This window comes from Scomber scombrus, chromosome 18 (assembly GCF_963691925.1).
Source record: "Scomber scombrus chromosome 18, fScoSco1.1, whole genome shotgun sequence".
Classification (NCBI taxonomy): Eukaryota; Metazoa; Chordata; class Actinopteri; order Scombriformes; family Scombridae; genus Scomber; species Scomber scombrus.
In genome coordinates, this window is record NC_084987.1 from 14,019,010 (window position 1) to 14,044,235 (window position 25,226).

The 25,226-nt window shown below is 40.0% G+C and overlaps 4 protein-coding genes and 1 non-coding gene across 8 annotated transcripts in view; 2 read left to right on the top strand and 3 right to left on the bottom strand.

Annotated features, from left to right (window-relative positions):
- Nucleotides 1–10: 10 nt before the first annotated feature.
- On the bottom strand, nucleotides 11–6,670 carry LOC133999692 (uncharacterized). The gene is made up of 9 exons (XM_062438958.1): nucleotides 6,420–6,670; nucleotides 4,908–4,966; nucleotides 3,769–4,348; nucleotides 3,592–3,645; nucleotides 3,422–3,500; nucleotides 2,114–2,258; nucleotides 1,700–1,795; nucleotides 659–852; nucleotides 11–555 (listed from the first exon to the last, which is right to left on the bottom strand). The coding sequence occupies exons 1-9, from the start codon at nucleotides 6,521–6,523 to the stop codon at nucleotides 412–414; spliced, it is 1,455 nt and encodes a 484-aa protein (XP_062294942.1). The 5' UTR covers nucleotides 6,524–6,670; the 3' UTR covers nucleotides 11–411.
- On the bottom strand, nucleotides 5,919–5,992 carry trnat-agu (transfer RNA threonine (anticodon AGU)). Its single transcript has one exon. It is a non-coding gene; the product is annotated as a tRNA-Thr (tRNA).
- A 3,950-nt stretch (nucleotides 6,671–10,620) lies between the features above and the next one.
- On the top strand, nucleotides 10,621–17,638 carry hmox2b (heme oxygenase 2b). 3 transcript variants are annotated; one of them, XM_062438735.1, is made up of 7 exons: nucleotides 10,621–10,649; nucleotides 11,737–11,887; nucleotides 12,953–13,069; nucleotides 13,183–13,300; nucleotides 13,400–13,891; nucleotides 15,037–15,160; nucleotides 15,273–17,638. In XM_062438735.1, the coding sequence occupies exons 3-7, from the start codon at nucleotides 12,987–12,989 to the stop codon at nucleotides 15,398–15,400; spliced, it is 945 nt and encodes a 314-aa protein (XP_062294719.1). In that variant the 5' UTR covers nucleotides 10,621–10,649; nucleotides 11,737–11,887; nucleotides 12,953–12,986; the 3' UTR covers nucleotides 15,401–17,638. The 3 variants fall into 3 exon arrangements, with proteins under 3 accessions (XP_062294719.1, XP_062294717.1, XP_062294718.1); XM_062438734.1 differs by lacking the exon at nucleotides 10,621–10,649 and adding an exon at nucleotides 11,154–11,224; XM_062438733.1 differs by lacking the exon at nucleotides 10,621–10,649 and having other exon boundaries at nucleotides 11,139–11,893; nucleotides 12,960–13,069.
- A 120-nt stretch (nucleotides 17,639–17,758) lies between these two features.
- On the bottom strand, nucleotides 17,759–23,077 carry dnaja3a (DnaJ heat shock protein family (Hsp40) member A3a). Of its 2 annotated transcripts, none has more exons than XM_062438729.1 (11): nucleotides 22,857–23,077; nucleotides 22,095–22,231; nucleotides 21,918–22,001; nucleotides 21,646–21,810; nucleotides 21,284–21,298; nucleotides 21,039–21,186; nucleotides 20,423–20,487; nucleotides 20,150–20,278; nucleotides 19,931–20,046; nucleotides 19,608–19,705; nucleotides 17,759–19,096 (listed from the first exon to the last, which is right to left on the bottom strand). In XM_062438729.1, the coding sequence occupies exons 1-11, from the start codon at nucleotides 23,062–23,064 to the stop codon at nucleotides 19,074–19,076; spliced, it is 1,188 nt and encodes a 395-aa protein (XP_062294713.1). In that variant the 5' UTR covers nucleotides 23,065–23,077; the 3' UTR covers nucleotides 17,759–19,073. The 2 variants fall into 2 exon arrangements, with proteins under 2 accessions (XP_062294713.1, XP_062294712.1); XM_062438728.1 differs by having other exon boundaries at nucleotides 21,284–21,436; nucleotides 21,601–21,810.
- A 973-nt stretch (nucleotides 23,078–24,050) lies between these two features.
- Nucleotides 24,051–25,226, top strand: part of coro7 (coronin 7) — a 106,493-nt gene continuing 105,317 nt past the window's right edge. Inside the window, exon 1 of the mRNA XM_062437990.1 lies at nucleotides 24,051–24,196. Coding sequence (XP_062293974.1) covers nucleotides 24,137–24,196 — 60 coding nt within the window. The 5' untranslated portion in view covers nucleotides 24,051–24,136. The remainder of the gene's footprint in view (nucleotides 24,197–25,226) is intronic.

Here is a 25,226-nt window from a genome sequence, read left to right on the forward strand (position 1 = left end):
GAAGGCCAATTCCATTCCATTTTTTAAGTCATACAAGTTATAACATGGTATCAGACAGATTAAATAAAGTCACAGCACAATTGCACGCACACACATACACACAATAACATTCTGCTCAATAATATCAAAAACTCTAAACTCTTGATTTAGGGATGAATATTACTGGGGTTACCAGTTTATTAGGTACAGCTGTTACACATGAATCCCAACTTTGTGAAGTTTATAATGTTCATGTTTTATTGAGCTTGTCAGTAAGGCTAACATAGTGTTGTGAAGGACTGTGTTATAATGAGAGTTGTTTCTAATATGTCGTCCCTCTCATGGGTGTAAATGGGCCCTGCAAACATGGACTGTGTTATATTGTACAAGAGTACCATATAAACTGATAACCCAGTCTAATATGCTAAGTAGTTATTCAGGTTCGGAGTCCAGGACTATGGCAGGGAAACGCTGTCCTCCTTCACCCAACAGGGAGTACAGGGCTCTCAGTACACTGTAGTCGGGACATCCAGGTATAACAGATGAGAGCTGAGGGGACAGAGTGTCCGATAGAGCCTGTCACATAGAAGAAAAGATTGTAAGCCCATTATATCTTTGTGACATTCAAGCTGTTAATTATATAGTGCAATAAAGTGTTAACTAAGAGCACAAGCCTTACCTGTTCAAGGTAAATCTCCTGTTGCAGCAGTGCCACCCTAAACCTCAGCTTCTCCAGCTCTCTGAGCTCTGCCTCTGCTGTGTAGGTTACAGTCGGGGGCAGGGGTGCAATTATCCCATCTCCCCACTCGCCATTTGCCCCAATGGGGCAAAGACAACCTCCCTCTGGCCTCCATCGATCCCATGCTTCCCACTCTGACGGAAAATACGGTTATTTTTAGAGCGTGAGCGTGAGCAACCGTACCCTAAAACGTTTTTTTCTGCTCTGCTGCCTCATCTTTAAATAGCTAGGCCCTTGCCTAGCCACGTCAGGGTAGACAGCTTTAAAACTCCACCGTCACAGGGAGGGGGATCTGTCGAGACCAAGGAAAGTACTGATCTGGCACTGAGGCTTCACTGCAGCTCTGTTTTCATTTTCCATGCACCGAGATGGAGAGCTGCATTAGCTCGTTAGCACAGTACCTTCATAAAAATCATTTTCCAACGATAAATCAATCCGTGGAGAAAAAAAATGCTCTGAAATAAAATACTAAAATGAACACTGAATTTAACAACACCAGATTGGAGGTGTGTCGGCGAAGCAGGGAGTTGAAAATGACTGGAAACTTATCTCTTACACTGGCTTAAGCAACATACTTGTGCTGCACTGGAGCTATTATTGGTAAATATAAACAAAACTCCCTGCCTGAAGATGATATGTCCATTTGAGTGGTGCGAATGGAAAATCTCTGGGCAATCAGCTTCATTATGATTGTATCTTTGTAGGTAATGGAAATTATACTGTGTTACATACTGTAGGTACTGAGTGAGTGATACTCTAACACCCAGATATGCTAATTCAAACACAGCTGGGTAACCAGAGTCAAACACAGGGTCACAATATCCTCACCGGTGTCCTATTTATTATACAAGTATCTGACCCTGGCAATTATATATTTTAGCCCTGTTCATGACTTCCTATATAAAATCTAAGTCAAATGACCATGTGATTCATTTAGAAGGAAACATCCATTACGCCAGTCAGTTATTTTAGGATTCCTACCTTCTTTCATTAGGTCTGTAAAGTTCTGGAGCTCTGCTGGCCTCATCTGCAACCTTTCAGGTGTCAGATAGGAATCACATTTGTTTTCTTTACTACCTACATTGAAATACACAATAGAAAAACATAAGAACATTAGCAACATTATAACAGGAGCAAATTAAGTTGTTCGGTTGAATTGCACTGTGTTATCATGTTCACAGTCAAATCTGAGCATCTGAGGAAAAGCTCAACACTGACATGTCAGTCTAATGTAAATAGCTCTCAAAAGTCACTTCCTGCCAACTCCCTGTGGTCAGGGATCATCATTTTAATTTTCTCACCCACACACTTGTGACACGCATCAACTACATTTATCCTCATTCCATGACTCTTCATTTTAGGAGTTTAAACGTGTAATTCTGTTCAGGATTTTACCCAGCTCTGTGCCTCCTCCTGTGGTCTGTTTGTCCAGTAGCTCCTTTGTCTGGTAGTGTTGAGTGAGGTCATGTCCCAGGTGAGTCAGCCTGTCCACCAGAGCCCTGGTATGATCTGGGCTACCACATGGCCAGTCCTTTGGGAACTAGAGAGAGACAGGGTCATGGACAACACACTGAGTATGCAGACTGCTTGGAGGAATTAAAGTGTATTAAGCACAGTTGTTCAGAAACATACTGGCCTTAAGGATTATTCATTACAGGAGGTGGGATGAGTCACATATGTGCATGTCTTAAGTCTCATCTTTCAAGTCTTATGCAAGTCCCAAGTTACTGTGGTGCGAATCAAGCATGTCAAGTCAAGCATGACAAGTCAAGTCTTTGATCAGGTCAAGCATATCCCAAGTCAATTCATACGAAATGCTGATGATCTACCCCAGTTTCCACATTAAGATCACTTAAAATACATCAAGAGAAGTCATGGAAAGTTCAGTTTTATTTTCAATACTGTTGCATCCTGTTTACACTTCTTACTGGTATTTGACATTGTGTGGCAATCAACAACATGCCTCCTGAATGAACAATAATGGAGAGTGGGGCTCTGAAATTTGTATGTTATAATAATTAAAATTGAAAGAAGTGAGAAAAAAACAACAACACCACCTACAATTATAGATGAAATTATCTCCTTAAACCCTGACCAAAAAGGTTCCATGCTAAAGTGTACTCTTTAATACACAATTTAAAGAGGCACTCTTTGGATAATCTAAGAACTCTTTGGGAGCAAGACTTCGGTAGCCCTTTCCCAGATGACACATGGGAGGTACTAGTAAAAGAAGTGCATATAGTGCATAGCTTGAAGTTAATCTAGAAAACTCCATCTGGAAATAAGCAAATATTTAGTAAAAAAAAGTCCTTTCAAGTCATCTGTCTCAAGTCTAAGTCAAGTCTCAAGTTATAAGTCTTTTATTTGTGTTAGTCAAGCAGTCTGACTTGAGTCCCCCTCATAAACTTGAGTTTATTACTGCTGGCTGTTAGGTCTTTTGAATTCTTTACTTTCTCTTTGTTACCACGTTTAGGAGTTTTTGGGCCATTGTGTTTTGTCAAACATATTATTTATCCACGTGCCTCTCTGTCTGTCTATCTTGCTGATGTTCTATAGCTGAGAAATGGAAATCAGTGGCTGTGGGATTCTAACTAGACTGTGACACCAGAATATACTTCCAAGCTCAGCTTTACACAACATGGAAAACATGTCTAAGGTTTCCCACACCGCTTTGACAGGCTTCACTAGAAAGAGGAAGGATACCATAGCACTCATTCTCTCCACGAAGTGACTCCTCCCAGGCACAGGTTTCCTTTGCACAGCTACTACTTTGTCCCACAACCTGAAGATAAGGTAATGAGGGAAGCTTCAAAACAAACATTGTGGAAAGAGTTGCAATATTCTCATGAAATCAACGTGCTGATTTTGGCCACCTGTTTTGCTTGATCCTCAGAGTCTTCCATTTCGTTGCCTGCTCAAAAGACATCCTGCCGTGAAGAAAAGGCAATCAGAATTATTACAATAGCACAGAAAACAAAATGTTCACCCGTTCCAACTGTGATTGACAAAGCATAGTTATTTTCTTCATACTCCAGTTGTATAAAACATACCCATTCTGTTGACATAATCTGTGAGCTCCTGTGTCATTTGTGGGTGAAACAGGCACTATGTTATTTGAAGGGGGCATGCGGCCCAAGACCTCACCACTCAGCACGCTACCTCTAACAGTCTTGTGAAGGGTTGAGATGTGTAAATGACCATGATCAAGACTGCCAGATGCCGAGACAGTCTGCTGCGATTTCCTTGCTGCCTGGCAATGAACAACCCCTGACGATGAGACAGAACGGCTCTGGATTAAGTTTGTATTAACTGTGGCTTTGCACTTTCCAGGACTGTAGCTAGCTGAAGGTCTTGAGCCCACCGTGGATGATTCAGACGTTCCAGGCTTTCTGTGCTTTTTTCTGTCCAGACTGGCAGATTTAAAAGTTGATCTGGTGGTTGTCTGATTTCCTTTCAATGCTGCTTTGGATGTGGTAACTGTAGTGGCTGGCTTCTTCCCAGGTACAGACTGTTTACTTCTGTCAGCGTCTTTTTTCAAAGGCCCTGTGCCAGTGCGAACCCAGAGGGCTTTCTCCAGTGCTCGCTCAAGCAATTCTATATCTTCTCTCTCCCCTGGTGAGGTATCTGTGTCTGGACACAGCAGACACAGCATGTAAACACATGGTTATAGTTCAGTCAATTTATTTATTTAACCGTCAAGTCTACAAGAAAGATTTTGCATCATTGATTAGTTAACACATGACATTTGACACTTTTAAGAACACAAGCATTCAATGTACAACTTTACATTCAGCACAATAAAACTGAAGGCCTAAAAAATGAAGTATTACCATTCAAATCACTTATTCATAACATTATACCTAATTGCTCTTATTTCCCTCTACTTGGCTGCATTAACCAAAAATGCAGAAATAAACATGTCATTCTATTTCTGGGTGCCTTTTTCACATGGCTGCCAAACGATGAAAGGTTGCCTGCTGGGCTAACCCTGATTCACGGTTCTATTTTTCACTGTTGATCAATGAGCATTTTCCCAAATAAAATGAACTGAAAATGTTAAACATAATATATTTTTCCCTTTTATCATATATTCCTTATTCAGACTGTAAAGACACCCGAGGAAAATTTGTGATATTCAGCTATACAAATAGAATTGACTTGACTTGACTAAAATTTAAATTATGATTACCTGTAGCAGCATTATCTGCTATTTCTGAGTCCTCATGGGGTGTCTGGGGTTGCGGTGTTCTGTGGGAGTAGACTGCATGTGACTATACATATAAATTAACCAGAAAGAGCAAGATTAATTAAATTTAGGTGACACATTATTTGCACAACCTGTATGTTCCACCATGTTTCAAATGTGGCCATCAGTATTAACAGGCATTTTCCAAACTGCAATTATGTGTATAACTTGCAGTTAGTAGACATTCAATTTGTCTGTAAAGATACATACAGTTTACCAAATATCCTAAATTGAGGCTGTACATAACAATATATCAGCTCATACTGACTTTTTTTAAATTTTTTTTTACAAAAAACAAATATTATAAACTAGAAAAACATCCATTAAATAACAATGTTAAAGAACTGTGATCAAGATATGTACAGGACATTATCAAGTTGAAGAAGTTTATGCTTCCTGATGGATATTGATGATGTGATGGTGACACAAATTCAGGACTGCAACTAACAATTATTTTCAATATCAATTCATCTGTCAATTATTTGCTCAATTTATCGATTAATTGTATGGTTTTGTTTCATAAAATATCTTGTTCGGCCATGACCAATTGTACACAACCAGAAGATATTAATTTTCCTAACACAGATAACAGAAAATATTCCTATTCAGAAGCTAGAATCTCTTTTTTTTCTTTTAAAAAAATGACTTAAAATGATCTATTGGTTAATAATATATTTAGCGATTCATTTTCTGTAGATTGACTAATTGTTACAGCTCTACACAAATGACCTCACAGATCTTTGGGACTGCTGTACTGCCATTTCTTGCAACTTATTAGCCTAGGATATACCAGCCATAAGAAAAATCTTTCACAATTTTTGCCTCGCACACTATTTGATTCACCACAAATGTGTCATTAATGTGTTTTCAGTACATGTTGCACACGTGTAAACTGAAATTTGCGGCGGTCCTGGTGATTAACAGTAGATACCGTCAGGTCATGAGTGCTGGAAAAGGCACTGCTGGGATTCGAACCCAGGATCTCCTGTTTACTAGACAGGCGCTTTAACCAACTAAGCCACAGCGCCGGATGAGAACCCTCTGCACAGATGGTCATCTTATGTAATCAAATTCTGAATTTGCAGGTCTAGAACCCTACTAATAAAGTACATCTTTACGGTTTTTAAAAATATCTGGGACTTCTGTGGATCTTTCATAGGCTACAAGATTAGCCCCAGTTTGTGCTTCTCATGTATTTTAAACATGTATCTAGAGGGGAGGTACAAACTGGTGCTAAGAGAACCTAAAGTCAAATATTTTATGTACTTTCCACGCACGTATATGATAAACAACTGTGGCAAATATGTTAATCTTCTTTAAATATGCCTGTTTTGCAGTTTTACACGTACAAATTAAGTTTAATCCTGTCGAGTAGTCGAGACACACACGGTGAAACAGGGGTAAAGCCATTAGAAAAAACTAAACGGGTTATTGAATCGAGTGTACAGTACTTACAGGGTGTGTAATATTTCTCTGTAGAGTTGAATGCTGTCATTAATCTTGCCTTGTTCATCTTTGCATGACTTGATAGCTTTCTCGACAATGGTCAGCAGTGACATGATCGTGACTTCACACAAGAAACGATTCGCCAATTGTTAATCTATTGGTTGACACACTAAGGTTAAAGACTTTCAAAGAGATTGTGGAAAAACATCGTTGGTTTATAAAAGTTACCTAAAGCAACAGATGAAAAATGTAACGCTCGCTTTTTGGGGTGCTGACCCGTGAATTCAAATTTAACGGATGCGGAAGTCACATTTCTGCTTTCTTTTCGTGTTTCTTACTTTCCGTGATACAATGTTTATATGTTCAGAAAGGTAATCATGATCGAGATGCTCTTGTAAACTAATGAGCATACATATATACCGTGTTTGTTTACTCTATCAAAACTACAAAGAAAAACTTTGTAGCTTCTCGTCTCCACAACATAATTATCACTTCTCGCGAGAAGTGTCTTACTGCTAGGAGACGCTCTTCCTCAGAGACAGAGTAGAGCGGGTCATGACTTCGCCATCCTAGGATTTAAAAAATGTATCAAGCACACTGGCGTAAAAGCTTCAACCTAATTATTTAAATATTGTGTGTAATGATTTTTCAGCTCTAGGGAAAATAATACAATTATATTATGTAATTTAAAAAAAATCTGGAGTGGCATTCATACAGAAGCACCAGTGAAGTAGGTCAGGTATTATCACTATTGTTTTCTACATTAACATCAATGCTTGAACTGAGAGTTCACTCCTCACACCAACACCTACTCCTACTCATATGTCCTTCTCTGTTCCAGCGTTTAAGAGCATCAATGAGTAGAAGTGGTTATGAAACCCGATAAACAAATGGTCTGAATATACACATTTTTTGACCTTTCTCATAGCGGAAAGCACCAATGTATCTAATAACATGATGGGTGCACTCCATGTGTGCCCGATCCATGGTACTCTGCATACTGGCTCTTCACAGGCCAATTGAAATGGAACAGAGCCATAATTAAAACCATTAGTTGCAGCTGTAAATGTCTCTATACTTTGTTGTACAGCTTGGCTATCCAGCAGTTCCTGCAGTGCAGTGTGACATTTAACATTAGTTGCATCTGTATTCAACAAAGTCTAATATATGCAGTGAAAAGGGTACATTTAACTTTTCACTTCTTAGTTTACACCCTAGTCATGTGTATACAACAGGTACTGTGATGTGTAATTTCCCTTCAGGTTCATGTCTTTTTTGTATCTCTTGGCTTTTTTGATGTTTTTGATGATAATTGCTATGTCTCAGGTTTCCATTATCACATCTATTCTGCTCTACTCATTCATAGGATGTAAAAGCATCACAACCCAGGTGCTATCTCCAACTGTGGTGCAGTGAAATAAATCTCCAGCTGCATTTTCTATAAAGCGTATTTTTGATGCAGCTTTTGAAAGCCATCCAAGCCATCAGCATACTGAAACCACATGTCCACACTTATGAAACACATTCATAAGAGTGAACGTGGCTGTAAAAGAGATATTTTGTTTTTGTGTTGTGACATACTCATCTAAAAATGGCCTAGCATCCAAGCGGATATGAAGTTTTCAAATTCTTCCCTACCCTAGAGTTTTTAGACCAAAGTCCCCTTTCTTGTTGAACCGCACCAGTGGCACAGAAGCTCTTCCCAAAGCAATTTCATGTAATGGCAACAGCTTGCTGGCCCCATTGGAGGGAAGTGAATCATCTTGTTAGCTCATCTTTTCCCCACCAGTCTCCTGTGGTTTAGAGGCAAAGCAAGGGGGGGCACTCAGCTGCCCCACCAACAGAGCATCTGACACTGCAGCCGGCTGCCAGACTAATATCAGGCTCTAATTGTTACACACACACACACACACACACACACACACACACACACACACACACACACACACACACACACACACACACACACACACACACACACACACACACACACACACACAACGTACATATACATTCACCTTCTTTCTGTCACACTCCCTCTTTCACATATGCACACAGACACAGTAGACTATCAGAGACATCTTGCATTCGTACATAATTCATGAACAGACATGAATCATAAGTATGCACAAACAGCTGCAAAGCACTTATTAAACTATGATTGGTGATTGGCAGATTATCCTAGCACACAGTGTAAACAACATGAGAGAAACGTAATTTGTTTGTGGCCATCGGAGCAGACCAACATGTTGCTGTTCAAACTGGAATGTAAAATTCAGGTTGCCTCTGTGATTGGAGCTGTTTGGTGGACGAACACCTGTTAGTCTGCCAGCACTTATTGTACACAGTACACTCTGTACGCTGTGCTTACTGTACACTCTGTAGAGATAGTGGAATATCCATTACAATTTCCCACCCCACTTTGTACCTTGTCACCTCTCCAAGTCTTACTCTTTCAGTTTATTTGTTCTCCACTCATTTCTTGTCATCTTTTATTTAAAAAAAAAAGAAAATTTCAACTCAACAACACACATTTGATATTGAGGTTTGGTCTGAATCCAGAATCCAAAATCCTCGGTTCAACTACCCAGTTCCTATATATGATTGGATAAATAAAAGTAGTTTTAAAAGTAACCTTTTTTGCAAGATTCTAAGTTTTAATTGTAAAGGAAAATATAAAAAGAAATAAAGAAGATGCATGATGTTGGTTGAAACAATTTTGGAAAGTAGAGTGTGTGTCTCCATAGTTGGCTCCATAGTATTTTCCAAAGTAGTTTAAGCTTTCTGGTGACAGATGTGTCTTTTGAACCCTAATGGACTGTTGATGTTGTGCTCAGGTAGCTTTGCGGAAAGGAGGACAGAGGGGAGAGTCTGAACAAGGGTCGATTTAGACTGACTCTCTAAGAACTGATAAACTGATTTAACAAGGCCAGAGGTAACAGAACAATAGCACTGAGGGTGTTATGTGAGCTAGAACTTTGTAATTTCCTAACAAAGAATAAGACAATGAAGAGCAATTTGGGGTGAGAAATTCCAATTTCCAGTTTTGTAAGTGCACTTAGTAAACTGTGGTGCTATCAGCAAAAAGGCAATAGCATATGCACCCACCTCAAAGAATGACTAATCTCTACTCTAATCCCAAACATAATGTTAACAAACTTGGTCAAGTAATATTTCACAAAACTTAAACTACAGCTAAGAAACAGCCAAAAAAGATAAAATGAACAACTTTAGGATTTATATGTCCAAATGGAACATAAAATGTGAAATTATAACCTGCCACATATTTGCATTTGTTTGGTGGGAATGCCATCTTGTGGTTATTCTCTTCCAGCCTGATGATCCTGGTGCTTTGTCCTGGTGATCATTTGGTGTCTTGCTTGTTGTTACATGCAACATTTAAAGCAATACTTCCAGTAAAATACAACAGCCTGCAATAATACCAGCAAACTAGCTCAAATGGTATTGTCTTGTGCAGTTTCCAAGAGAACATTGTATCAACAAAAGCCTTTCGCCAGCAGCTCAGGACTGTCCTGATGGATCTACAATATATGTGGCTCACTACAAGATGAAGCCCTCACTTGTATAAAGCAGATGATGCTACAAGATCAGACACCAGCTTGCATCTGATATGATTGTAAGATTGTCTGACTAACATGTCTTTGGTGTTGTTCCTAGTGTGTTTTTTTATTTATTATTGTTACATCGTAAAAATAACTCCTATTGCTTCAACCAATAATAATAATAATAATAATAATAATAATAATTATTATTATTATAGTGTCATTCAACATGTTTTTGATGTATTACATTGTTAACATTTTAACTGGTTTTGATGTATTACATTGTTGACATTTTAACTTATATCTCATCAACCTGGTCTAAGTCTGGGCTAATAAATAATGATAATGTATCATTAATGATGAAAACGAAAAAGAAAACATTTAATGCTGTTATTATTATTATTGTTGTTGTTGTTGTTGTTGTTGTTGTTGTTGTTGTTATTATTATTATTATTATTATTATTATTATTATTATTATTATTATTATTATTATTATTATTATTATCATTGGTATTTGTCTGTTCCTTCCTGCTGTGTGAGGACTACGTGGATGTATAAGAAGTACAAACTTCATGGGGTAACTTTGCATCCTCAGCACTTCTGTTGCGGAGCGCCTGACTGCGAGCAGCAACTGAGGACGGAGCTGGACGTGCACCCTGCTCATCTCCGCACAGTGGTGAGGTGACACTCAATGCTACTTTATATACCAAAAAAAAGACAAATGTCAGATTAATGTGAGACTGTAACTGCAAGAGTACTTGTGTTGAGGGGTCGTAGCGAGTTCAGTATAGAAAGAGAGAGAGAGAGAGAGAGAGAGAGAGAGAGAGAGAGAGAGAGAGAGAGAGAGAGAGAGAGAGAGAGAGAGAGACTGAAGGGCAGACTGGAAGGGAGTGTCTTATCAAAGGTCTGTTATAGAGTTAGGGAGCAAACAATTACAGGTCCAAATGGCTTTATTTGAACAAAACATGGTTAATAACCAGAATATAACATGTTTATACATGTCTTATCGTTGGTTTGTTAGTTTTTTGTTGTTTAAAGTCATGCATTTACACACAGTGAGACAGTAGGTGGCGACATGCACCTTTAATGCTGGTTTGTAGTCCGCCTGTAATACCAACGAAGAAGAAGAAGTGGTGGGGCAAAGGTTTGTTGTGATTTATGTCAATCTGGTGCCAATAAGATAGCACAGCCTTGTAATACAGTAAACCTAACCCGAGTCTGAGCGGTGAATAAACGAGCTGACCCTGCTATGTAATATCACGATGTTCGTCAGATGTGAAACGACTTTGTTAGCTTGTTGAAAAGCTAACCTAGCTATTGGCTAACTCAGCAAGCGTCGTCCAGTAAAGTTAACTTAGCTGTTGTTGTCAAAAACAAGATGCTCGTCGTTAAGTTAGATGATGTTACACTTAGGTGTAATTATTGAGAGGTTAATTTATGTTGCGATGAAAGCTAATAATAGCTTCTGATTTCTGATAACTGTGTAGTGAACTGAATTGATTTAAACCAATTTATTAACTCGCCTGATACAACACTTGCTAGCTGCAGCTGACATTTATTCTTTGAGAGCAGCTTTGCGTCTCCTGGCAAACGCCAGAAGGCCTGTGTTTTGCTGTATGGGCTGCTTTTTGTTCGGCAGTGTTCGTGTTGTGCGAATCAGGATGTTTTTGTTTTTAAATATCCTTTCCCATGTAAACGAAACCAGCCCCCCTGCCAGACTGTATCAGCGTTCACCCTCACATCGCCTTATCTCCCTTTCACAGTAAATAAGGTCAAAGGCGTAAAGCAGCTGAATCACCTGGCAGACGGCAGCTTTCCTTTGACCACCACCACCACCATCATCGTCATCTCAGGGACCATCTACAGTGACTAGGAGCTCCCCTTTAACCTCGGTGGATCTCTGCTGGCTCTTTGGTAAGGGTTAATATATGTTGTAATTACACTACACTGCTTATCTGTTTGTTTCTGCTTACTGATGTACTGATTTATCCTAACACTCAAGGTGACTTTTGAGAGGGTTAATGTGTTAAGTAAATACAACATTTGTGTCACTATTATAGACCAGATGAATGTGTGAGACAGTTGACTTCGGTTGTGCTTGGTGGTATACTCCCTGAGTCTGGACATGTTTAAAGTAATGCTGTAAACCAAGAGTATCCAACATACAGCCTGTTGGCCACAACTGGGCCGCCAAGGGGTCCAATCTGGCCCACTGGATAAGTGTGAAAAACAGTAAATCCAATTTTTCTGCTGATTCAGAGGATTTCCACCCTGATCAGAATACAGTTCTCTGAAAAAAACAATAAATACATATTATGGTCATATTTAAGCCATTCATATATTGAACATATTGAATATTGTACAAATGTTGTCAATCAGCAGCTTCTGTGCAAAATAATCTGAAAAAACTGAGACATCATATTGTTGAAATTGCACTAATTTTTCATACATCTCAGGTTGTTCATCTGTTTTTGTGATTAGGCAGTTTATTCCAGTAAAGTTATTTATCTATCTATCTATCTATCTATATATATGTATATATCAAATTGGCTGTATGTGGCCCTTGAGATAAAATCGGTTTGACACCCCTGTATAAACACTGTTTACTTTACAACATATGTTGTTCTTGTATGTTGTTATTGTTTGAGGTTACGACAGGTATACAATCACAGTGATGACTGCAGCCTGACATTAGTCCCTTGTTTATTCTGGAAAGCGGTTACGCAATGCTGGCTCAAGTGACAACTTTCAGCAGCACCAGCCAAAGCCATAGTCATGACACATTATGCAATTTTAGTGACTGTTTGTGCTTGGTCATAACTGTAGCAGTGTATATGATGTTGAGAGACACCTTTGTCAGGTAATTCAGCGACTTATATGTGCAGTATGATGTTCTAGAAATCTTCAATACAACTGCTGCCATGTGTGAAGGTGAGAATGTGAAAATAATGCAACTTTTTATGATTTCACTGATGTTAGGGTGCAGTAACTGGCAGACAGGAAGACACTAATAATGTCTGCAGAAAAGATGGAGACAACCGGCAGTTTGTTAAATGGAGCGGGGGCTGTACATGAGGAGAAAGAGGACATCCTCAGGTAAATCTCCCTCCTTTAATGAAACATCATTATCTTAAAATAGTGGACAACATTGACAATTATGTCATGGTGATTCTTTCAAGCACACAATTTACCTACAATTTTCCCACCAGACCTGATGATCTGTCTGAGATGCTTGCAGCAGGGACCAAGGTGGTTCATGAAAAAGCTGAGAACACCCAGTTTGTGAAGGATTTCCTAAAGGGGCGCATCCGCAAAGAGCTCTTTAAGGTTGGTAAGAAGAAAAGCACAGAGAATTTTTTATAATTTTGGTTGTAAAATGCTTTGCAAAACAAACAAAGGAAAAATAATTTTTTTTTTTTTCCTCAGCTTGGTCATGTAGCACTCTACTATACTTACACAGCCATGGAGGAGGAGATTGAAAGGAACAAGGACCACCCCTACTTTGCCCCCCTTTATTTTCCTGCAGAGCTGCACCGTCATGAGGCTCTGGCCCTTGACCTTGAGTACTTTTACGGCCCTGACTGGCAGTCCCAGGTCAGCTGCTCCCAGGCCACCCAACGCTATGTGGACCGTATCCACCAAGTAGGGCAGGAAGATCCAGTGCTGTTGGTGGCCCACGCCTACACCCGCTACATGGGGGACCTATCTGGGGGTCAGGTGCTGAAGAAAGTGGCGCAGAGAGCCATGAAACTTCCTCCCACAGGAGAAGGGCTGGAATTCTATCAGTTCAATGCCATCCACAGTGCCAAAGCATTCAAGCAGCTGTACCGCAGTCGGATGAACGAGCTGGAGCTGGACATGGAAACAAAGCAGAAGCTGGTGGACGAAGCTGTCATGGCCTTCCAGTTCAACATGGAGGTAAGCGGCCAGAGAGTAGGAGAAGATGAAAGTTAAGTTTGGAAACAGTAGTGGAGCATCTGCTCCTTGGTGGTGATTATAAGGTAAGTAACATTTGGTATGCGACTTATGCCTGCTTTGATCAAGTAACAACTGCCAAATGCCAAACGTGGGTAGGTTTAGGGTTAGGGTTAGCGAGTAAATCTCAGAGGGCTATCTGCCACACTGGAGGGTAAATGTTTGCACCAAATCACTCATGTAATAAAATATCTGGTATCATAGCTTGAAGGAAATTACTCATTTGTCCCTATACAGTGTAGACATGTGCCATAGGTGTTTTTTACATGCGTCTAAACAGTGCAGCGAAACTGTGAGAGCACTCGAGATGATCTGAGGTGAAGGAGAGCTGGCCACAGACCTTCTCAAGTGCTTCTACTTTCGCATCAGTGTTAACTGTATGGGACATGAGCTGCTTGAAATTGCAGCTCTCCACTAAACTCTATATGTGACACAAAAAGGCAGAAGTGTGTCTGTCTTTGATGATTCCTGCAGCACCACCAGGACAGAGTTTTCACTTCATCCTGTGAAATATCGCAAGGTCATCTTGATGAATTGGTAGAAAATTCATATGGACAAATATCTGCAAAACTAATCACATTCCAATCAGCCTCAGCTGCACTTTGTGTTTTGTGCTAACATACAGTGTTAATTTGCGGATGTTAGGATTTTGCTCAAAATACCACTGTGCCAAGTACCACCTCACAGACTTTTGTCTTGTTTATTGAGACCTCCATGTCAAAGTTCTCTTTTAAGTCACAGATAATTTCAAACTGATTGTTTTTAGTTATCTTTAAGATACTGTATTGAAGATGAGGCAAACATGGTTTTCATTAATTATTAGTTTTAAGGTCCATATTCACCCTATAACTACCAATGACACGTTCAACAATACAAAAACTAACACAGCATTTTTTATACTTGTGTAAAATTGCCACTGTCATTGATGGATGATTATATTATGACTAGATGTTATACATTTTGTAATACACATTTTTGTGGGAACAAATGCAAGAAATATGGAGTTCCCCTATGTGTTGGTGCATGATTTGCTTATTCTGTAGAGTATGCAGCAAGCTTAATAATCCTACATATGTCTGTGCTCATAGGTGTTTGACGAACTGGAAGAGATCAGTAAAACCATCCAGGAAGATGTTTTAGATGCCGGCTTGCCCGTCCATGGAGCAATGGGTGGAGACATCAGCAAATGTCCCTACTATACTGCCAAAATGGGTATGTTTTTATTATGAAAATGATATTAAACCCATGATGAAGCTTTGATAAAGCTGTTTTGAGGGCCTTGAGTAATTCTGTTTTCTGCCTTGGTGCCATCTCTGTGTCTCAGCGGCGACCAGTGGAACAGCCTACGCATGTCAGATCGCCATGGCTGTGCTCCGACACCCAACAGGACAGGTGCTGTTTGCGACTTGGTTTGCTGCTTTGGCTGGATTGGCTGCGTGGTATCTGATGTAATACAGCCCCTCAGCCTGTCACTCTCACTGTCTGCTGCTGTGAGAGAGTGGCAGGAGAAATGCTGAAGGAAGGACAGTAAGGAAAGTAGAAAACCCTTGAACACTATAGAGCATTTCATAGTTTCAAACAAACATTCTAAACAGGTCCAAGTTTATTAAATGTTGCATATTTGATAGCTCCAGGAAATATACTTGGATCTGTTTCTTATCAATGGAATTCCAATGAGATGATCTATAGGACCATTACGACATCAAAACTCCATCCATCCATCCATCTATCCATCCATCAAGCTACACCTTGTTGCAGTCTCTCCTCCGGTCTTTTTATTTCTCTACGTCCTTTGCACTGTCCCTCCATCTTGTGTACTTCCAGTGTTTGGTCGTATCTCAAGACCTTCTTTATCTGATATTTTCTCTCAAATTTTAATGTCACTCATTTACATAATTGGCTATACAGGGATACATTAAATAATGATTAATGTATTATTTAAAGCCACTGCTGAGCTTAGTAAAAACACGTTAAAATGTACTATGCATATGTTATGCATGATTATAATAGCACAGCAGGTTTTTTTCAGGACATACTGCTGTGATTTTTAGGTCTTTGTGTTTTTGCATAACTAAATCTTAATTTGACCTGGAAGAGAACGTAATATTTGTCTTAATAATACAACAGTGAAACAACGGTTTATTTGGACATATCCCCATATACTGTATCTTTTACCTCTACATGTTTATTGTCGTTCCAAACTAAATGTGAAAACACGGTGTGCTGCTTTGCATTTATGTTAAGTTCATCATCACATTTCAAGATTCATACTTGGGCCTTACAAGAGGGTTGTACTGCGAAAGAGATGATAGGATTCAAAAGGTTTGCTTTTTTCCCCCAAAATATAGCACACCTACACTTAGTCGAGTGTACGATTAATAAACATGCTCAAATACTAGTAAATATACCAGGTATTTGAATATCTGCTGATGCATGTTCAATAATACTATTTTTCTGTTTCTGGATTATGTGAAGGGGCATATTGTATTCATAAAGAATCTGCGTGTTGTTGTTGAATTAATTGCACAGTTTTAATTTTCCTGGATGAATGAGTCATTGGTGAATCAGATATAACTGCTGCAGGAGCATATTTTTAGGACAAAAGTGTTAACAAAGGTGATTGCAGCTGTCCTTTTTTGTACTGTTTTATCCAAATTCATGGAATAGATACACAGTCTATCTACATGGAGGCTTAAATGTGTCTGAGTATTGTGGTTTATTATGAACCATTTCAGCTAAGGTACTGATCTGTTGGTCCCTCAGCAGCTCTGCTCATGTTCAGGTATCCATTTGTAATGGATACACTTATATGCATCATAACTAAAACTGTTATCATATGTTGTTCATACTGTATGTTGGTCACAATAATTTGTTCAACATAGATGAAGAGAAATATTTTGTGCTGTGTGTATTGCAGTGTAATTGCACTTATTTGCGACTGAAGTTGAATATTTATCCTGACACAATATTGACATTTTTTGAACTCTGCTTTATCTTTCCAAGCTGTTTTTTGTTGTTTTTTTTCCACTGCTTGGATTTATTGGACACAGAGAACCAAAGGAAACCTGCTGATAACAATATTTCACACAAGTTCCTGTGCTGTGTATATTTGTACAACACATTCACTTGTGTATGGATGTGCAGTGTTCCTTCAGGATAACAGCTGTACTGCAGCTGTTTGATCACAGACAGAGATCTAAGTGATGCTGTGTTTTGTATTTGAGAGTCTCAGGTTCATGATACAGTCAGACGGCAATACAATGCATTGCATAAAGAGGACTAATACAGGGACTGCCTGATATAAACCTGTAGTTCATTGTCCATGGTTTTGTTTGTTTTTTAATTTTCATGATGCCAGTCTGATGTGTCACAACACTTAAGTATTTTTTTTGACATATATTAAAGAGACGTTTGAATCTCAGGAGTTGAGGTAGTTTTAGGCCATTAATTAAACCATAGATTAACACGAGTGGAATGCTGGTCTAATTCACGTTGATTTTGAATTATTTTGCATTTTCATTAACTCTGCTCTTAATCCCTTTGTGTATTTAACTGGACAAAGCTTTATTAGTTCCAGAATAGGATACTCTGATTATAAGAGAGTGAAAATCCAGAACTATGCTGTGCTCTCCTTAACAAAATAACCTGCTTTCCTGTTCATGCTGAAATAAAGATGATTCATTCATTCAACCGTTTTTTTTTTTCTTTCATCACAAGATTATTAAATAGTACTTCATTAGCTTTTTGCTACAGACCCTTTTTGAAGATGATTGATTAAATAAGATGAATCATCAACCAGTAATATTTATTAGAAGGCCATGCCTGCAGAAATTACATAATGTTCACAAATCTCAATTACATATGTTTATGCAGCTTAAGATTTCTACATTTAGTGTTTTCTTGCCTCATTTGACTGTTGAACAAGGAAAATGACCTTATCGAGAACAGACTTAATTTTGGAAAACATTCTACTAGGTGAGTGACATGAGCCATATTTTATTCAACAAAATATGTAATTTGAAGACAGCTTGCTGTGGTTGTAGCAATATTATCCATAGAACTTCATTTTCACGATAAATAGACTTATTCAATATGTAAAATATAGTAAATGTACACTGAAATGTATACTGAATTACCAGTTTATTTGGTACACCTGTACAATTCAATGTAACGTAAAACAATAGTGGTGATGTTGTGAACCGTGTTATATTTAGAGGTGCTCAGTCTCTTTAACACACCAGCAAGAAGCTGATGAATATGTATAAATATTTTAATTTTTATACAGGATCACAGTATTGTGAAGAAAGTGTTACTTAGTCATTTCTAATAAACACTTAGACTTATCCCCAGACCATAGTTTTATTACAGATGTACAATATTTCTCTTCTATGCGACACATTGATGCAACTGTCTATGTACAAATGTAAAGAAGGTGCAGAACTCTGTGTGAATTCTCTCTCATAATGCAAAGGGTTAAAAGGAGGGACAGAGCGGGGGAGTCATATTTCAGGAAGACTTGAGGTACACCTGAACTTGTCTACACCCCTACACTGTCCAGCACTTACTCAAGGGTAAACATGTAGTTAAGTGATGTTCAACTGGTTTGGACTGATGGCGTTAAGAACTTTTTAGAGAACTTCAAGCGTTCATGAACATATAGAAGCACACAGAACAAAAGGATTGAAAACAGGAGGTTTGTTTAACCCCAGATACAATTTGACTATATCTGTTGTCTTTGTCAGTATAATAATTTATTTCTGTGCATGTGGATTCTGTTATCCGTATTATGTTTTTTCTTGTGGTAATCAACAGAAAACCAATATGCACATACTACTATGACAGATGACAAGTCTTTGTTGCTAAAATGGCAGTAATGGACATTTGACTGGGAGGCGTTTAGCGCATTGGAACATCCTCTCGTTTGTGGATTGACTTTGGCAGAGGAACAGGGCAGGTAATCCTCTGCCTTATTCACTGCAGTGCTGGGTAGGTAGGTCTGGGCTGATCCATTCAGAACCCTTGTAGGCGTCATATGTCACCCAATACTCCTCATTCCTCTGTCCTTTTCGCTAGAATGTGGCTGTCCTTGCTTTACGCTGTACCCTCTGCCATGTGATGAAGTATGTCAGTTCCAGGAAGACCTCTTACCTTCAGAAAGAACAAAAAAAATTGTAGAGTTTGCCTCTTGGTAAACTGAACTGCAAGTAAAATAACAAACCAACTAAAAAACAACAACAACCGACAGGCATTTAGAACGACCTAGACAGGCTTGACATCCTTCTGAATACAGGGATGCTTTAATGCAACAGCCAAACACCAGATAATACAAAGTTCTCCACATAAATGAGTAAAGATACATTAAAACTAACCCTACCTGGTTTATGGCTGTCAGGAAGAACTAAACAATTTCTTTAATTTGGAGAAGAAGCCCCCCTCTTATTTCAACTCTCCCTCCTTGTCATGCCGGCTTTGCCCTGACTCAGACCGCCTACCGCTGTCGCCCCCACCTGGTCAGAGATTAGCACTGAATTAGTCAGGTTTGTGACTAAATATACTGCATGTCTTTCCCTGACACCCCAACTTTGTAAATCCAAGGTGTATATCAAGCAAAACAGCAGGAATATAAGGTAAGAGAAGTAAAGAAGACTTGCCGTCTTACCTGTGGTGGTGGCAGTGACACCATTGACTGTCCCCTCCACGTCTGTCTCGTCCTCGGCGTAGCTCATCAGTAGAGATTTCTGTCTGTCAGTCAACGTCCTGCACAAGAAAGCAACATCTGTCATCTAAACAAGTTATTTCTAATTCTTGTGACATGAAAAATAAGTTGAAAAAACAACCAATTTCTCCTAGACTACAGCGACTCATTGTATTCAGCCACAAGGCCCTCATGTCTCCAGCTGGTATAAATACAGCATTTAAAATTTCTCTGGAGCAAAAAGATGAATGGTATGATGAGGTGTGTGTTTGTCTTTGGAGTCTTACTTGGGTACTTTAATTTTCACATGGACATAGTGGTCACCAAAGCCATAGCCACTGACACGAGCGATTCCCTTCCCTGCCAGATGGATCCTCTGGTCTGTCTGGATGCCTGCGGATATCTGAAGATTGAGAAAGCAATCCATATTTAAACTATCAAGCTGTCTGATCATTTTCTACATGTCCTGTATTTAAAGTAACCCAAGAATGTGTCTGTCTACTTACTGCTAAATTGAGTGTTTCATAAAGGCCCTGTGTTTTGGCCGTGCCACCCAGGATGGCTTGTGCAACAGAGATATAAAGGTCAGAGTGGATGTCTGCACCGTCCCTCCTGAAAACTGGACTTTTTTGGACCTGGACACGAAACCAGAGCATATCACAATCATAGTTTCAAATTTTCAACATTTCCAAGAGACTGCAGTGTACCACAGGTTGTCTGAACTGTGTTAATTTGAAGTGAAAAAGCTCAGACAACTAGCAGTTGGTTTAGATACTCACCCTAAATGTGATGAAGATCTCCTTCTTCCCAACTGGCATTCTGACTGTCTGGCCTTCCTCCACTCCTAAAAGCAAGAACAAATCACATAAGCAAGAGTGACAATATCTTCCTTTGCTGAAGCAACACTCCCTCCAAAATCTACCTTCCATGTATGAAACGCTCATCCATTGTGGGCTTTAAAAAGTAGACAGAGGCTGCGGGCAGCTTCACTTCATACTCAAAGGATAGATTAACTCTCACTTTACCACCAAGTGTACTTTTACTTTCCCTTTGAGCAATATGATCTGTGAAGAAGCAAAACCTGCTGATGAACTACCCTCAAAGCTCAAACTATTTTATCTTTCTCTGGCATCCTTATCAATACAACAGATACGTCATCCCAATAATTAAGTATATCAGTAAAGATGAATCTTTAAGCTGAATTTTTTATCAAGTTTGCAACACAATAAATGTCTATAAAATCAAGAACATCAGGAAAATCTGCAGCCGAACAGGTTGCTTCCAACTGTGGCTCAAACATTATTGGGTGATTTTTCATGACCATTAATGGTGAGATTAAAAATCACCCTTCAAGTGAACAGAACTGATTAAAGCAGACGGTTGAGCCTGACTGACCTGCAGGCACAGGAACCATCACAGTCTTCCTCTGCTTGGTCTGTCCTGTCCCACGGCAGGAGTGACAGGGGTTGGAAATGACTGTGCCTTTGCCGCCACAGCGACGACATGTGGAGCGCATCACAAATGGTCCCGTGTTTACTGTCTCCTACATGCAAGAAAACACACTGTTAAGTAAAACCATACAAATAAAAATACATTTTTGGTATTTTAGGAAGAAAGGCAGTGTGTGTCAGAGGTATTACCATGCCAGAGCCGTTGCAGGAGTGGCAGTGCTGGACCTTGGTGCCTGGCTCGTGGCCCTTACCATCACAGCGCTGGCAGGCTGCATCAATGTTAAGGGATATCTCTTTGTTGACTCCCTTTGCCGCCTGAGTGAACGTCAACTCCATGATGTACTGCACCAATGGAGAGACAGAAATTAATAACTGATCTCTCCAAATTATTCACTTCCAGAAATGATTAAATTAGCACCAGCTAAAGCTAAACTAACACCAGCCACTCTCAAAGACATTAACTGGTGTCACTTCCACTCTCTGACATCCTAGCATACAAGACTAACCTCCTGTGGCTGATCAAAGATGGCGTTGAAGTCTCCAAAGCCACGGCCTCCTGAGAATTCCCCAAAGATCTTGCGAAAGAGCTCCTCTGGGTCCATGTTGCTGGCCTGTCCAGTCCAGTACTGCTGCCCTCCACCAGCCTGACCAGCATCAAAGCCGCCTGTTGAGCCATATGTATCATACTGCTTCCTCTTTCCTTCATCACTCAGGACCTGGGAGAAACACACCGCAACATTACAGAGGATTTTACAGGACTGCTTAAACTAGAGGAGATGACAGCGAGTGTTTCAAGAACTTGAATAAAAACAAAGAGCAAAACCTCATAAGCTTCAGCCAGCTGTGCAAATTTCTCCTTGGCTTGTGGGTCATCTTTGTTGGTGTCAGGGTGGTACTTTTTGGCCATCTGAGGGACAACAAACACAAAGTCAATCACTGTGGTAATTAAGTTAGCTGATGACCAATACAAGCTGTGAGTGAGCGTCGGTCAGGAGCAGACCTGGTAGTAGGCTTTCTTGATCTCTTTCTGGGTTGCTGTGCGAGGTACCCCGAGGATCTGATACAAGTCCTGCTTACTGCTGACAGGGGCACTTGTGTGAAAGGACAGCGTGCAGAGAGCATGGGGGGATTTGAAACCTGAAAGGTGACAAACAGGGTGAAAGGGTAAGTAAATTCCATATTGACTTGCTAGCATGGCATTTACAATTAAGTGACAAAGGTGAAAACACAGGTGAGCAGACAAGAATTAACCTAACAAGATCTATAAGAACATTTGAGAAACACCTCCGCTGCTAAAGCTGAAGATGATTTAGTGTAAACAATATGCTAGTGGCTCCACCATTGAATAATAACGAAGCTTCTTGACAAAGCAAATAATGAATTTGAGTTGTTCACCTTGGGATGTGTTTATGCCTTTGGGGTTGCAGAAACGACTGGTTGAGGCTAGGGGCTGTGATTGGTTTCAGGTGGGAAACTAATCTGCACTGGCCACAGAATACAGTTTGGCATCACCCTCTTGCAAATTAAACTTTGATGTCTATAAAACCCAAGCTAGCAAAACTGATTACAACACATTTCTAACAACCATGGTCGTAAGGGCATGTCTGTTGACATCTTGTCTTGACTGTATATTTGTGCCGGTATAATACTGGATATCTTAATGTAATTGTCTTACATAAGTAAACCAGAAATTACAACTAATTTAGCCTACCTTAGCCTAGCCTAGCCTAGGCCGATCCCATATGGCCAATACGCCACTCACCTGACAGCCCTCTCAATGTCAACGCTGCCCCTGCTGCCCCGCACTCCAGGCGGCCTCCCCGACACAGTTTCCCCGCTCCGAGAGTAGAAACACTACGGACCCCTCCATGACCAGGGCAGACCACAGCGCCGGCAGCCCGGCTGCGTCCAGAGGACACGATGACTGTAATCCAGCGAGAAGAGCAGCGAGCAGCCGAGGACGCCATCATTCCTTCAACTGGGTCCTAGATCGACCGCACTGCGCATGTCCGGGGCAGAGTGGGCGTCAACAACAACAGCGCAAAATTTGAGTTAAGATGATACCCTGTGTGGTAAGAACGAGTTAGTCAGCTTGCTGGAGGATAGTTCTCACAGGACACAAACACTTTTACAGAATAGGCAAGCACCAAAGCTGGGCTGAGCATGTCCTACTTGACTGTAACAATTATTAGTGTTGTGAAGGTTACTTTGGAAATGTTATAGGTTACAGATTACTAGTTACCCCTAGTTAACTTACATTTGATTACTTTTCTAATTTTCTAACAGATGTTATCAACTGCTATTAGGGGTTAGGGCGCATTATATTGAATGGTGTTCCTAAAATGTTGTCCACTATATTAACATACATGAGGGGAACAAAATATTAGGAACACCAGTCAATGTAATTCACCCCAGTACGCCACCACCACCCACTACGACCTCAGTGATAAACATGAAGTAGAATTATCACTTTTTGACTATGTTACCAAAAACTGAAAATGTATAAGCTTCAAAAAAGTGTAATTGAAAACGGAGCTGTTGTAATGGATTTAATTAAACTGCAGAGGTGTACCCAATGAAGTGCCCGGTGACTGTATGTAAATCTTTATACAGTCTATGCTCCACACTCCAGTCCAGTAGGTGGCAGAAGTGCGCCTATAAATTGTTTGAAAACCGTCAATAAAACCGAAATAAGATGGAAAAAACGAGCTTCAAAAGTTTATCTTAATTCTTGCTGTTGGTTTTTATAGTGTCTACGCGAGTGGATACTGATTAAAAGTATTAAAACACAAAGTTCAATGTGAAAACGTGTCGAGTGAAAATGACAGCAAACATGTTTTAACACCCAACTTACTAAGTTGAGAGCAAGACTCTTGTGTCTCAAAAAGGAAAACTCCGCCCAACCGGGCATTTCGGTAGATCAAACCGAGCGAACACCGCCGCCGCGCGGCCAACCTGAGCTGTCAGCTGAAGCAGGAGCCGAGTACCAACCAGCTCGACACAGACACCCGGAAGGCACGAAAGTCAATTTGAGAGGGCAGGATGAATCGTTTTAAGACCTCCAAATTCAAAAACACCTCTCCGAAAGTTGCCAAGAAAGATGTGAGTAGCTGACGAGCGCCTGAGAGTTACCAGTAGCTAACATTAGCATTGGTTAGCTATGCTTCTTTAGTGGTGTTTTGGGGAACGCCTGCATGCAGGGGATGTTTAACTTCCTGCATCTGGAAGGCTGCATAGTATACACGAAAATCTGAATCCACACACTAGTCCATACAAACTACAGGCTTGTAGTAACTGAGTCATGTGTTGGCACAAAGGTGCTAGCTTACACCTGGTGTTGCAGTGACGTTCATCATAATGTTATTATAGTATAGCTTAGCTATGTGCGTTTCCTCACTGTTATTCAGTATTAATAACGTGATGTTGTACAATTATTGATTGCTTTGATTTCCAAATGTGTACAGATTTATTATGCCGGCCAAGGTGAAAGATACAGTACAAATTTGACTAGCAAATCTGATGAATGATATCTGATATATTCCGATATACAGTATCTCCTCCATTTATAGGTGTCCTGCAGGCTGCATGGGAGGACATGTCTGGATGGGACTGCGATGTCTTGCACTCACATCTGGCATTTTTGTCGTCCCCTGGACCTATTTGTTTAAAGCTGCAAAGTTTGCATCTCTCCTGGCTGAGGTGCATTATGTAATCCCTTGCCTTGTTTTTACTGAGGCAATAAAATGCTTGGCATGTGCAGAGATAGTGGATGGTCTTTGTATCTCTCCAATCTCTGCACTGGATCTTATGACAGCAGGTGGTAGCTTTATGCTGAGAATGTTAAACTAGCCCTTACCACACAGAGCCAATGAAAATGTGGGGTTGTGGCAAGTCATGTGAGAAGTGCTGTCATGTCAAACTTTGTACCAGAGAGAAAAAAGACAAGGAACAGAAAGTGAGAGCAAAAGCAGGGATGGAGAGAAAAGCAAGATGAATGGGATGTTTTGTCCTTAGATGATCCAAACCAAGGTTGATTGTTACTTATTGGGGCTTAACTTCAAATTGAAACTGCTCTGACTCAACTTTAGCCTGAGCTTCTGACACCAGAGACATATCCGTATTTGTAGTGGAC